General features: G+C 38.1%; 1 protein-coding gene and 1 pseudogene across 13 annotated transcripts in view; both read right to left on the reverse strand.

Annotated features, from left to right (window-relative positions):
* Nucleotides 1-15,439, reverse strand: part of FRYL (FRY like transcription coactivator) — a 267,113-nt gene that overhangs the window by 2,100 nt on the left and 249,574 nt on the right. For 10 of the 13 annotated variants that reach the window (XM_078446126.2, XM_078446129.2, XM_078446121.2 and 7 more), the window contains 7 exons: nt 14,210-14,417; nt 12,322-12,471; nt 11,448-11,546; nt 4,947-5,015; nt 2,313-2,330; nt 1,533-1,643; nt 239-429 (listed from right to left, as the gene is read on the reverse strand). In XM_078446126.2, the coding sequence (XP_078302252.1) occupies nt 239-429; nt 1,533-1,643; nt 2,313-2,330; nt 4,947-5,015; nt 11,448-11,546; nt 12,322-12,471; nt 14,210-14,417 (846 nt within the window). Of the gene's footprint in view, nt 1-238; nt 430-1,532; nt 1,644-2,312; nt 2,331-4,946; nt 5,016-11,447; nt 11,547-12,321; nt 12,472-12,943; nt 13,056-14,209; nt 14,418-15,439 lie in introns of those variants that run through there. The other 3 variants (XM_078446130.2, XM_078446128.2, XM_078446133.2) reach the window with 2 other exon arrangements.
* On the reverse strand, nt 10,717-10,831 carry LOC132693447 (U6 spliceosomal RNA; annotated as a pseudogene).

Below are 15,439 nucleotides of genomic sequence, written 5' to 3' on the forward strand. Positions count from 1 at the left end.
ATCTCCTTGTGAATCACTGAGGATCTGTTTGCAGGTTTGGGCAAACGTATTACCGAAAACCTCTAGAGAGTGAACGAAGTCTAAAAGTGGCGTCATTTCAGTGAGAACTGTGGACAAAGCTGTCGTGCTTTTACAAAGACGCGCTACGGACGCAGCAAATTGAAAACCCGACCCAATCGCTGTAAGACGCCAGTGCGGGTTTAGAGGCACCACACCTTGAAATCCCTTCACGCTTTACCTGAAGGCTTTGACTTGTGCCACAGCTGAAATAAACTCCTTATTTCTCAGAGTTTCAATTAAAGAATGAATGGCAGTTTCTATGGTAGTTTGTGCAGCTTTGGAAATGTCAATTTCTTCATTTTCTGAAGCAGACTCTGCTTCTTTGAGGATATTTTCCAGTTGGGCAAGTTCCTCGGACATGTTGATGACCTAGAACAAATGAATATGCCTTAAAACGATCTATTTGTGTATTCAGTAACAAGAAGAGCATTTACTTGGCTCTGAAGATACATCTGATGGTAGCAGCAGCTTCTCTTAAAGATCTGCAAATGGTAAACAGTGGTTAAAGGCACTTAATGTTTCAAGTTCTCTGTTATATTTTCAGCCACCAAATTGTAGTCTTTAAATATTCTTGATAAGTAACAGGTTATAGGGGCGCGTGGCTGGCTTAGCCAGTGGAGCATGTGACTCTTGATCTCAGGGTCCTGAGTTTGAGCCCCACTCTGGGCACAGAGATGACTTAAACAAACAGGTTATAATAAATGTTTATGATAGTTGTAATAAAACAGGCTGTAACCAATTTTTTTGTTTGTTTGTTTTTTGTTTTCTTCTAGTGTTTGTATTGGTTTTAACATGGGATTTATATCTTGGATAGTAAAAATTCACTGCCGGGGGAGGGAGGGGAGGGGGTCATGAATTCTCTTGACAGCAAAGTCTTTATATTTTAAAAGGTTATTTACCTTTGAAATATATTATATATATATTTTATATAAACCAGTATGTATTTTATATAAAGCAGCATATATTTTTTAATTTATTTAACCATTTAACAAAAGTTAAAGCATTTCTGTTTCAGTACCAGTGTGGACAAGGGGGGAAAACGACTAAAGTCACCACCTTTGAGCCTATTCATTACGTGACTCCCAACATTCAAAGTGTTTTTGACATGTTCATTCTTATGTGTGCCACCAGAACTACAAAAATATATGTACAAGATGTTTGGGGCGGGGAGGGGTTTCATAATTTAACTTATGACTTCATTGAGTTGAAGTGCTTTATTTGACTTTTGGTTACAGATGATCTGTTGTGGCTGCTGTGACCTTTAAGGTCTTGAACCTTGCAAGGCCACTGGCTACCTGCTGTCTTATTTACTGATAGGTTCCGAAACAGCACATCATTTGCTTTTAAAAAGACAATTGTGGAAAAAAGGTTTCACTGTAAGTGACTGTTGACATAAGCTCTTTTACAAAGAATATATGTATTATGTTTTCATATTCTAGAATCAGTTATTCCTACTACAATCGAATATTTACCTCTGCTTCATTTTTTATCGTGTTTACTTGGTTGATCAATTTACAGTAGGCTTGGAACAGAAGCAGCAACTGAAAATGTAGTTTGTACAGCCTTCGGCAGAGCTCCAGGCCCTAGGAGTAAATAACACTGTGTTAAATTCAGATACCGTTTTCCATGAGGTTTGATTAGACAGTGTATTTCCAATAAAAATATATAAGTAATTATGTTAAAATTATCTTGGCGTTTATTTCTCTGCAGTAAGCAAGTTAATACAGTGTGAAGGTGATGAAAGATGCTTTGAAGACTGGGATTAAAATATAAATTGTTGGTTACATAATTCACTTAGCATGAAGCACATAATGAAAAAAATGTACAAATGCATATACTTTTGCCCCATCGAGATGTTCATCTCACAGCATTTATCAACAAATGCTTGATAAAGCAAAGTAACAGTGGATTTCCTCTTACCTAAAAATGAATCCATTTTTCTAAAAACAAAACCCCAAACCTTGTAATCTCATTGAAATGAGACCATGAAATTAACATACGCACTTTGATGTTCAAAATGAAAAGATGTTAGTTTATAGATGTACAAACAGGCGACTGCGAGTTGTACATATTAATGATGGAACCTTCATCTTCATAGGACCGACGCTGCATGGATTAGGGCTACGGCAGAACTGAAGCACACACACTACTCTTAGAGTAATCCAGGACAAAACACTGCTAGGTCACAAATGGCAAATGAAAATCAGTTTGTCTGACACGGATAAGTCTATAAATTAAGACAAATCACTTACTGCTAGAATTTCCATTTGCTAAGCAAGAAGGAGATCGGGTCACAAAAAATACAAAGGAAGAAAAAGACCAAGAATTAGTGTAAGAAATCATTTTAACTAGGGTCACAGATGTCCCAGGCAAACTGAAGAACATTTAATTGCACCCAAAAGAAAAATTTGCTATTTCCAGAACAAAACTTTTTATACGCTTACGGTAACAAGTGTTACAGGGTGTTTTTAACTCTTTGCCAAATAACTAAATTACATTTAGGCTATAATTTATTTCTCGTGTGAAAACTACAGGAGAAAATTGAACTGATGTGATCTTGGGAAAACTTGTGAAAGAAACCAAACGTCATAAAATTTCCATTAGTAAAGTGGAAAATTTCTGACTAGAAAATAAATGCATTACTGTTTTCAGAAAAGAATCGGCCTATATTCTTATAAATACCTATGAGAATATCATCTTTGGTGTGGGTCATTCTAGGCTTCCTACCCTTACTAATTAGGTCCTATGTTGCCATGATTGGTGCTGAGTCAGAATGTAAGATATCAACAGCGGATGTGGGTTTTAAATTGTATTCCCAAATGCAATTTAGCGAGCTTCAGAAGTTTGACCCAGCTGGGTTTGAGTCAGATGATGTATATAAAATACATAGTGAAACATCAAGTTTATGGACTATTTAAAAATTACTACAATCAAATATCTATAGCAATTTGGACCTAGCCTCGTTAATAGAGAAGGATGATTTCTAATTAAAATAGCAATTGCCATAACATAAATATTGCTTCTAAGAGTCCCTTTTGAAGCGTGCTTTTCTAAATAGTGTCCTCTGAAGGACTGTTTATATAACATTTATTCCTATCAATTTAGAAGGGATTTGCTAAGCAAAGGTGAACTTTAGCTTCCTACTGCTTATCATAAATCACGTGGATAGTCATTCAGTGAACACCAGTGGAACATAATCCAATGTCAAACACATTAGCATATCTGAGTTTGAGGTTCTCCTTTACACAGTTTTATATGGAAAGTAACAACTATTTGAGTGGCAAATACTTTTTCTCATTTCTATCAGCATAAAAAACGGAACTGGCTCTCTATGCATACACCCATAGCATCTACTTGGGGATGTAATGGAAAAGAAATCATGATAAAGTTTATGATCCCCACAGTTGTAGGAGATAACACAAATGTAATTAATTCTATAGTTCTCAATTACCAGAAATTACTCTAAATATGCCAGCTTTCCAGATTGAGAATTACTGATTTTTAAGTATATTGAAATTTGCAGGTGCATTCTTTTTTCATTTATTTTAAAATAAATATTTATTATGCAAAAGACTATTCTGGTACACAGGAACAGATACTAGTAATGTGTAAAAAGTGTCCCCAGTCTCAAGGAGCTAAATATAAAAGGAGAAATAAGATATAAGTGAAAGTCTTAAATGTACAGTTTTTACTTAGTAGAAAGCCTTGAGCTCGAACTCACTTAAACTCTTGGAGATGGAACTTCTTTTCTTCAAGGCAGAGGGATGTAAGAAATCATTTAGTCTAATCACCTAATTCATATAGGAAAAAAGGAGTTTATCTTTCTTGCTCAAGCCATGTCATTAAACAGAGGCAAAGACAGAACCAAAGGCTCCAATTCTAGTTTAGGGGTTAATTCCTTATTTTCCCTTGTTTCTTTCCTTACATGGGTGATTAGACAGTCTCCTTATGAACACAGTGCAGGATTCGGGAGTCAGCCTGCCTAGACTGGAATCTTAATTCTAACTCTTTTCTTACTGATTTTAGATAAATTTTCTTCTTTGAGCCTCGGTTTCCTCTTCTGCAAAATGGGGATAATGAGAGCATGTACAAGACACTTGGAAGGACAGAGATAATGAATGTGAAACTCATTTATTGAGAGTATACGATTATCTTCTCAATGTTTCAGTTTTTTAAAAACTTCCAATTTTTATAATAGTACAGTAACTTTTACAGTGACTAGAAATCTCTAACAGCATAACCAGTGTTGAAAAAGACTGGAGCTCTGACATCAATGTAGAGGTCATTAACTTATTTTTGAGGTCGTTAAATTAAATTGATGAATGCAACCCATATTCCCCACTTAGAATAATTTGTAGGCTTAATTTATCCTCATTTAATGTACTGTTACATATATGTATGCACTTTCCTCTAAGAAAATGTTACTTTTATTTTCACTGACTTTTACACTGTAAAAAAAAAGTTATAATTTACCCAATCAGAATTTCACCTTTAGAAAGGCTAATAGAAATGTATACAACATGACTCCTTAGGTTTGCTTTGCTGACCAGACAATTGATCTGCAGAATACTAATGCAAAAGAAACATTTTTTTCAAGAGGCAGATGTAAGTACAATCTAACTTGGACTGTCCAGATACCCATCAAGCTTATCTGCTGAATGTTATTAAGCTTCAGTCACAAGCTGGTCGTTCATTTTTATTAAAGTGAATTTTTCATTACTAAGCCAATATTTCGGTGAAACCTACCTTTGACAAAGATCGTTCTGATAACAAAAATGAAGAGTGTTATCAATTTTATTTCTAGGATTATCAAATAGGGACCTTCGAACATACGCATTATTTCACCTGACATAGAAATACAGCAAAACCGAGAAGAAGAGTCTTACCTGTGCATCTGTGTTTATCCTATACACGTCTTCTTTGGCACCAAATGTCCTCTTACAGTTGTCTAACCACTAAAGAAATAAGTAACCGTAAATTTTAACAAGGCACAATGTACTGTACAAGGCACGATGACACTGGTAATACAACAGCCTGTGCATATAAAATAACTTTAAAAGTTAACTTGGAATTCTGGGATTGGTTATAGACATAGCCTTCAACCTCCACTGAGCCTAATTATTTATATGCAACAAACCAGAAGCAGGCTGATAGTGTAAATACGGCTAGATGCACACACTGTGATGGTTTATTCACAGAAACACAATAAACAGTCTGCTCTTCTAGGGACCTCTGGTGCTCCATTTCAGTACAGAGTATTCTTCATTTTGCAGATTTTATTGGAAATCTTCACAACCTATACCTGACCTTTGTCTAATGGAAGATGGGGAAATGAAAGATGTGCTTCGCCTTTGGAAGCACAATTTAATAAAGCCAACTCAGAATTAACCAGGTCTGTTTGCTTATCAGAAGTGTAATTCTCAGAAGACTAGTGTCAGTTTTAATTAGTGAAACAGAAACCGAAACCCGTTTTCAATCTTGTTTTTCCTTTTCCTTTTCCTTCCTTTTGGACCGTAATGAATGACAAACATGTTATCTCCGAAGAATATTGACTACAGAAGCCAAATGTGGTTTTTCCTTATCCAGGGGCTATTTCCTAAAATTGGGTATTTACTTAAGGGATCTTTTCTTTGGTCAAATAAAAATAAAATAATAGCATTATAGTTTAGTGGGAAAAAAATGTTGGAGTCATGGAATGTCCAAGCTCAAGTGAAAGCTAAGAGCCTTCAAGTTAAGCTACTAGGTTTTGACAGTTTGATATTGTCAATACCTGTTATTTTCACTTCCTTGTTCTTTATGTGTGTGACAGATTGAGCATAAAACTAATATATATAAGAAATCACTAGGACTTTGAGAAAAACTACTAGCTACATTAAGTATTCTCTTTGAAAATATCTCAGTACTAGGCATTTAAAACGTTCAACTGTAGCTTAACATTCTACATGCAAAGAATGAAAATTAGACATCTCAGTGATTTCAAAACAACTCTGTGACCTTATGTTGCTTTTATCCCAGTCCCTCAGACTGCACAGGCCCTTAGGCTTTTTGCTTCACAGCATCTCTGAAGAAAACATGTGAAGCTGTCCTAGTGAGATACAGCTGCTGGCATCCATTGTCAAAAGGTATCCAGCAGATTTCTTTCTATCAGCAAAATTCAGCTGCAGTCTCTTGTAGAATGTATACATTAGTCTTCATACAAAATATTAAAATGTTTATACACCTAATCATCCTCGCTAACCCAGTCCAATTTGTCCAAGTATCCTAATAAATAGAAATAAATTAGAAAAAATTAGAAATAAATAAATTAGAAAAAATAGTTTCAATTGAATGTTTACTGGCTTATTCTTATTAGACATACATTTTTCTATTCTATGCCTAATGGTACAGCATTTTAGGAGCCTTATTCAACAAGTTATGATTTTTTTTTTTTTTTTTTTTTTACCTCTGTTAAAAGACAAGCCCCAAGCCGATAGTTTTGTGGCTACACACTGGCCTGAACAATAGAGATCCACATGTTTCCAGCCAGTGTAGACAAGACACAGGAGTTTGTGTATAAAATGTCCTCCAGTTTACATCCAATCAGTCTTCCGGTCATAACTGTTTCTTTACTCAGGGCTCAAATGAAGGTTAAAATTGAACTGGAGAGGTTCTGCTCCTGGGCATGATGGGGGAGCCTGTATAAGGTCAGTCCTCCATGGACAACTACAGAAGCAGAATACCCTCCACCAGGGGTGAGGGCGTTAGACAAAGCACGGAAAGGGAGCCTGCAAAGATGCCTGTGTTTAATCCAGAGGACTTGCTTATTCAAAGCTTTGCTTGTTCCTAAGGCAGAGAGGCTGAACAGAAAGTGGTGCCCCAGGGTGTCTGGCCCACAGTGTCACCGAGCTGGGCAAAGAGGGTTAACAAAGGTAGGGAGGTATCAAGGTCCAGGATGCTGGAGGAAAGGGGGCAGCAGAGAAGAGAGCTGACGGTCTGTGTGCAGCTTCCCTTGGTACCACGTTTAGCACATGCAGCAGGAGGAGAGGCTAGCAAACCACCAAGCCGTCTGGGAGGCTAAAGATGTAAGCAGATTTCTGGTCTCCTGGCGTTGAAAAGAAGGACTGTTCATTTCCTGCCAAGATGGTCCTGATGAATACCCTTGACTTTCACCAGTGACGCTCAGGAGACTCCAGGAATAATGGGAAGAATGTGTTAATATATATATATATATATATATATATATATATATATATATATGTGTGTGTGTGTGTGTGTGTGTGTGTGTGTGTGTGTGTGTGTGTTAATATATATATGTAATATATTATGTTATATATATGTGTTAATATAATATATATGTTATATATATGTGTTAATATATATATTATATAATATATATTATATATATTGTATATATATAATATAAATATTATAATAGTAAAAACTTTTAGAGGGGGGAAAAACTGAGTAACAAAAAATACTTGCTTGATAGAAGACAAGAAGGACGACAAGAAAAAAAAGGTAACAAAGAATAGACGGGACAAGAAATGGTGAGATGGTTTCTCTGAAGGCATCACGTTTCTCCCGTATACAAATACTTGATTCAGCAAATTCATTGAAAAGAAGATTCTTTGCCCGCTACAATGCAATAGCACCTTTGCTGTAAATTATATATTAATATATAATTATAATAATATTATATATATATATATATATATATATCTGTTATCGGATTCTCTATATTCCATTGGCATATTTGTTTATTCTTATGCCAATGATACACTCTTTTGAAATTTTTAATAAGTCTTACTGGCTGGAAGTTTAACTCTATTTAGGCTTTGTTGTTGTTGTTCTTCATGGACAAGGGTTTTAAGACTATTTCTGTGCAGGCCAGAGAGTAAAGATTTTAGGTGCTGCAAATCATTTATTCTCTGTTGCAACTATTTTAACTATGTTGTAGTGCAAAAACAGCCATAGACAATATGTAAACAAATACGATGCCTATGTCCCCAAAAAACTTATAAAAACAGTGGGCTAGTTATGACCTATGGGCTATAGTTTGCAGATCTGTGTTCAAGAAGGTGGTTTGCCTTATAATTAGCTGTTTGTACTTTCATATAAATTGTAGAGTTAGCCTGTCAATTTCCATTGGTAGACAGTTTGAGATTTTGAATGAGGGTTGCATTAAATCTACAGATTTTGGGGGAAAATGACATCTTTACCCATTTGAGTCTTCTGATTCATGAACATGGTATAGTCGTTCATTTATTGAGGTGGCCTTTAATTTCTTTCAGGAACATTTGAAGTCTTCTGGGTGGAGATATAGCATATCTTTGACTAGATTCACTTGTAGGCGTTTGGTGTTTTCCTATTGTAGATGGTAAATGTCGCTATATTGCCAACCTCTCTAAAGCTTAATGGCTTAAAACAACAAGACACATCTGTGTTGGCTGGGAGTTCCTTCTGGTCTTGCCTCGGGTCCCTCATCAGTTCACAGTCATCTGATGGCTTGACAGAGCCTGGAAGTTCTAAGCTGGCCTCACTTAAATACCCGGCCTGCTAGCTGTCAGCTGGGATGCTTCCATTCTCTTCCACATGGCCTCTCATCCTCCAGGAGGCTAAGGGTCAAATTAGTTTTCCAGAGTTTATCCAAATGTACATGATGGCAAATGCAGAAGCTGCAAGAGGCCTGAATGCTAGTCTCAGAAACTGCACAGCTTCGTTGCTGAATTTGATTGGTCAGAAAAAGAGAAGGACATCTCAGACTTCAGAAGTGGGGAAACAGACCTCATCTCTTGATGGAAGGAACCACAAAACCATGTTGGAAAGGGGCACGGATGCAGAAAGGCATGATTTTCTGCAGCGTCTAGGGAAGGCAAAGGTTTAGGAAGACACAAATGACTTAGAAATCTTCAGAAAAGGTTTCTGAAGACACAAAATGATTTAGACGGAATGACCAAAAATTTAAAAGTTGGAAGTAACAAGTGGTGGCAAAGATAGGAAGCAACAGTAACTCTTGTACACACTTCTTCATGGATTACAAACTGAAACACTATCTTGTAGAAAACTGGATGGGTAGAAGTTGCTAAAGTTGAACGTGTGTATGCCCCATGACCCAGCAATTCTACTCCTAGATACTCAACAGACAGTGGACCTAAGTACACAAAAGACAGGTACAAGAACACACATGGCAATGTTACAGTACCCCACCCTTCTCTGTGGCTTCAGTTATCCAAAGTCAAGCGCAGTCCAGAAGCAGACTATCCTCCTCTGAACTGTTGTCAGAAGGTCAACAGTAGCCTACCGCTACGTCATAATGCCTGCGTCTTTCATCTCTCCGTCTCATCAGGAAGGCATTTTATCATTTCACATCACAACAGTGAGGGTGAGTATAGTACAAGAAGATATTTTGAGAGAAAAAGGGACCACATTCACACAGCTTCTATTACAGTCTATTGTTATAATCGTTCTATTTTATATTATATATAATTATATATTTAATTATAATATATATTAATTATAAATTATATAAATATATATATTTAAACCATATAAATATATAAATTATATTAATATAAATATATTTAATTTAATAATTATATATTATATATTAATACAAATATATAAATTTCTATAAATATAATACATATTATATATATAATATATAATTATTATAATCGTTCTATTTTATAATCTTTTACTGTGCCTACTTTATAAATTAAATTTCATCATGTATGGGAGAAAACACAGTATACATAGGGTTCCAGTACTATCTATGGTTCCAGGCATTCAGTGGGGGTCTTAGAATGTATCCCCTGTGGATAAGGGGTGGACTACTATATTTGTAAGATGACCAGATCTTGCCCGATACTGCCCTGATGTTGAAAAGTCTTTCCTCTTTACCAATCTGCAATTCTTTCAGTCCAAATGTAAGATTCCTTCCTCCCTTATAAGGGGAGAAAGCTCTTAATAGAAGTATTTTCCTATAGCATGTTCTTGCCCTGAAAGAATCCCCCAATCTAAAATTACCATCTCGTCAAGGCCTAAGGTCAGATCTCTATTCCATGAAGTTTTCCTAATAGCCCAAAGTGACCTCTCTTTGGAAGTCACAGTAAATGGCGTCTGGTCTGTTAGATGTGCACAATTCTGCAGAGTCTCTGTCATTGCCAATACTTTTATCTATAGCTATAAACTGACACTTTACTTCTGTTGCTAATTATTCATATACAGTATCTGTGCCTTATATTCTTACCTCGTATACTAAGGGAGTAAGAGACAGGTTTTATACTTTTCCTAGGCCTTTACGTGGGATATTTTTTTTAATCAAAAAACTTTTTTTAAATTAGTTTCAGACCTAGAATTTGGTGATTCATCACTTATATACAGCAACTAGTGCTCATCACAGGAAGGGCTCTCAATACCATCACCCATTTAGCCCATCCCCCACCCACCTCCCTTCCAGCAACCATCAGCGTGTTCTCTGCCATTAGAATCTTTTGTTGGTTTGCCTGTTTTGACCCCCTGTTCATTTCTTTGGTTTCTTAAATTCCACAGACGAATGAAATCATACAGTACTTGTCTTTCTCTGACTGACTTATTTCACTTAGCATAATACTCTCTAGCTCACGTCACTGCAGGTGGCAAGATTTCATCCTGTTTTTATGACTGAATAATATTCCAAAAACTATGGAACGCTTCATGAATTTGCATGTCCTCCTGGCACAGGGGCCATGCTAATCCTGCGAATCTTCTCCGGATGGTTCCAATTCAGTATACGAGCTGCTGAAGCGAGTGCTACATGTAATGTTTAATACTAATTCATGGAAGATCCATCTATTCTAGGAAAAAAATGCCTACTGTATACCGTTTATGTGAAAAAAACTTTTCAAGTTTTTCTGCCCCTGCTAATTGAAAACATTTACTCTGAGGGAACAGAACTACTGCCATTCTGCAGGGCCAGATTGGAGCTGAAGAAACACTTCCCTGCAAGTAGTATCTAGAATCGACTACATGCTTATTCTTCCCTTTGCCTGCCCACGTCCACAGCGCTGGAAAAAAGGTCCCAGCTTTGTCACTGGTTACAGATTTCTTACATCACGGTACCATAATGCATTCTCCGAGAAGTACAGCTTTCTTTCCCCACTTGCAATGTTGACAGCAGCTATGCGGTCTCCACATTGAGCTTTTTAAAACGCTGCAGTTTTCCACCGTGTTCTCAGGTTCTTAGAGGGCTGGTTTCTAAAAGCTACAGGTAGGAACCCACTGAACAGACAGTTCCAGAGGCCCCATAATTCTCAGTAGAACCCTGAGGCAAGTGCCGAGAGGACCTCTTCTATCTGGGCTACTCAGCTGCCAAGTGCACGTTTCCGGGGTCAAAAGCAAACTCGTTTTCACGTGGTGAAGAGACTGACCTGCTCAGCTGCTTCTCTTTTGGCATTGTAGGTATCCAGATGCTCTTGCAACTCCAAAACACTGAACTTGAGTGTTTGCAGCAAACCGCATGACGTCAGCTGTCAAATCAGAAACATTGGTCCAGGTTATCATTTCTGATCACAGTCATGAGACCGACAACTTTTGGATCATGGAATTTCTGATAGCTGGGTTTTGGCCCGACTTCGTGCCAGCGTCCCTTACTTCACTCTGTCCCATACCGAGGGCTGACCTTTCACTGAAACAGAGCAGGAATACAGGGGGATTTCTGGGGTGCCACCAAGGATGACCATACCTTCAAATGCTTTCAAAAACTGCCTTCGGTGAGAAATGGCATGTCAGACCGGTATATACCTTTAAAGGTAAACTTTTGAAGCTTGTTAAACCTTAATTCTCTGAATATCTTAATACATAATCTCTGAGTGTGTTTTAAAACAAAATGGGAAGACCGAGGGGCCCTGGTTTCTTCATGGGAGTAGGTCTAGCCCTCTCCTACCACGGTTATTCAAGAATCAGAGGGAAAGTACCTATCTCTAGAGCATGAGTTTCTAGCTTCCCATCTATGACTCTGAAGAGTGATGAGAGGGAGGGGTCAGAATCAGAGTCACAAGTCACTGCATGTAATACACCGGAATTATATTTTGCTGGATATTTACAGTCAAATTGAAAATATAAACCTGTACACCTCATTCTTGATTTTGGCTCAGGTATCTCACAGTTTGTGGGATTGAGCCCTCCATTGGGCTCTGTGCTGACAGCACGGAGGCTGCTTGAGATTCTCTCTCTGCCCCTCCCCCTGCTCACACATGCTCACTCTCTGTCAAAATAAATAAGCAAACTTAAAAAAATACTTACTGTTTCAGCATCCACAAAGACTGTTGGGCATTCTGAACACATCATCATCACTTCCAGTGAACTTTTAAATTTGGTACCAATGCGTTGCAGACTCTCACCAAGAAAGCTGACTGCCTCATTAGTTATGTCTCCAAACTTTCTCTGAATTGTCTATGGAAAAAAGCGTAAAAAAAAATTTAGTATTTCATAAGAAGGCCCTTTTCATCTTTAACAAGCATCATTTGTAATCAGGGCAAACTTTTCTTTTAAAATCATTATTGTAGTGGGGCGCCTGGGTGGCTCAGTTGGTTAAGTGTCTGCCTCTTGGTCTCGTGGTTCGGGAGTCTGAGCCCTGTGTTGGGCTCTGTGCTGACATTGTGGAGCCTGCTTGGGATTCTCTGTCTCTCTCTGTCCCTCCTCGGCTCATGCTTTCTCCCTCTCTCTCTCTCTGTCTCTCTCTCAAAATAAATAAACTTAAATAAATAAATAAAATCACTGTCGTAGTGATATACAGCATTCTAATAACTGGTCTGTAAATCCACGTTTTTAGGCTTTTCTTTGGAAACGTTAATTTCACAAAATGATCAAAGATTTACAAAACAGCACTACTTAGAAAAAGAAACTAATGATACATGCCATTCATCTCCCCATTCCTGAGATTTCTTTCATTGGGAGAGACAGAAGGAATACATGCTGCACATCACGGGGAATAAAGTCCTTACATGTCTGGAGAAGTAGCTCTTCTAATGCTCTACCTGAAAGAAACTTTCAGTAAATGTGGTTTACTGTCCTGGGCTCTGAGCTGCCATCGGATTTAATTAAAGTCATACATATGCATTAGGGGTAATATCTTCTCAAAACTCAAGAATACTCATTAACATAAAATAATCTAATTGTGCCTTACCCACAATGAGCACTCAGTGAATGAGACTATATTGTTAATGGCATAGTTATAAGAATAGTTAACATGTGCCTACATGGGCATGTGTTGCACTGTTGGGTGTCGTTATGATTTAATCACAATAAAAGCATCAGCTACAGTCTCAGGCATCAGGAAACAATATCATTGGAAAGAAAAAAACTACTAAATAGGAAACCAAGGAGCAGGGCAAAAGTACAGAATAAAACAAATGCTCCAGCTAATGAGCGTAAAGAGCTTCCGGAAGGGAGAGGCTGGCGGTTGCCATAGGTGGGAAAGCTGCAGCGAGAATACGTCCTTAGCTAGGTCTTCCCAGATGGGCAGCATTTGCTTAGGTCAAGAGGAAGAGCGGTACACAGTTCAGCGGATGAGGACTTAAATGGCATTTCTTGGTGCCTTAGTTTCCCCAGCTACAGAATGCTCCAAATACATGTACATTTCACAGGTCTGTTACAAGAAGTAAATGATGTAAGGGATCTAGCACAATGCCTATCACGCACTGCAATGTTAGCTCATGTCATTATTTTCACAGTTGGAAGCAACCTTAGCTAAAATTTTTAAGGTGTGTTGAGACACAAAATTGTTAATTAATTTAGTATTTAAGTATAAACTTGTGTGATATTGACTGTAAGCTCTTGGAAGGCAGGGACTATGTTTCTGGCGTCCCCCCTACTGCAGAGAATTTATCAGATGCTGCTTCCAAGTTGTGCTTTAGTTGCCTGAAGGGAGGGATCTGTACTCGTCACTGCATAAATTACCAGCAGTTACTACAGTGTCACAATATAAATTTAAATAATATCACCATCTTTGGGGAGAACTGTTTTTTTTTTTAAAGAAAATCAGTGGGCATATGAAAACCTGCGACACTAAAACAAATAAAATAACGTAAAAATAGAAAACAGAAGGTAAGATACAGACTTTAGATCAAAACACCAGAACCTTATCAAGTAACTGTTGATATAAATTCAGAAAACCGTGAGCCTCACGGACCTGAAACAGCCTGGAAAACACGTGAAAAGTAAACACTGCACAGGACCCGTCGGTGTCGGACAGCATCTGGCTGACGTGGCGGTGCCAGGCTTCTTCGTCGTCGTCATATGCAACCGGCTGAAAGGCAGCTATTATGGCAGAAAGAAATGGTGATGGCAGAGGGGAGGTCTGGACTTCTGGAAAGCCATCTTGCTCTTTTTCATCTTGACTGTTAATACAAATATCACAGTAATCACGACACCATCTGAAAATAGTCAAAGGCATCCAACACAGACCGTGTGTATTCAAACGCATGCATTGACTTAGAAAACGTACAACCGCCTAAACTTCCTAAGAGAGTCCAAATAAGCAGATCTCTGTGTTCTTTCTACGTGGCATCTCTGGAATTAGAAACTTAATTTCATGTAACCACCTCAAAGCAAACCAAGTCCTAGAATATGCCAGGGGAATGGATTAATTTCAGTAGCTTCTGTGAATAATTCAGATGAGAATGTTTTCATATTATGGGCACCTCGGCGGCTCAGTTAAGCATCTGACTCTTGATCGTGGCTCAGGTCATGATCTCGCGGTTCACGGAGGTTTGGGCCCTGCAATGGGGCTCACACTCATTGTGAGTGTGGAGCCTGCTTGGGATTCTCTCTCTCTCTCTCTCTCTCTCTCTCTCTCTCTCTCTCTCCCTCTCCGCCCCTCCCCCATGCACATGCACTCTCTTTCTCTCTCTCTCTCTCAAACAAATAAACTTAAAAAAGAATGCTTCCATTTTATTTTTATTATTTTTAATGTTTATTTATTTTTGAGAGAGAGAGAGAGAGCACAAGTGGGGGAAAGGCAGAGAGAGGGGGGGACAGAGAATCTGAAGCCGGTTCCAGTCTCTGAGCCGTCAGCACAGAACCCGACATGGGGCTCGAGCACATGGACTATGACATCATGACCTGAGCCAAAGCCAGATGTTTAACCAACTGAGCCACCCAGGCACCTCAGAATACTTTCATTTTAAATGGTCAATTTTGGAGGCTTTTTGATTGAACAGGTCCAAACTGATGGCGATAACATGTAAAGGGGTTTTGGCTATTTGGTTGGTCAAAGGCTCGCTTAGGTCCTTTATATGGACTGTGAAGAGATATTTGAGTCAAGACACTCAGTAGAGTGTCACTCAGGGTCTCAGAATTGCATGTTTCACATTGCAAAGGAGCTCTGAAGGCTTTGCAGAAATTGCAGAGCAATTCATGT

This window comes from Panthera onca, chromosome B1, assembly GCF_046562875.1.
Source record: "Panthera onca isolate mPanOnc1 chromosome B1, mPanOnc1 haplotype 2, whole genome shotgun sequence".
Lineage (NCBI taxonomy): Eukaryota > Metazoa > Chordata > Mammalia > Carnivora > Felidae > Panthera > Panthera onca.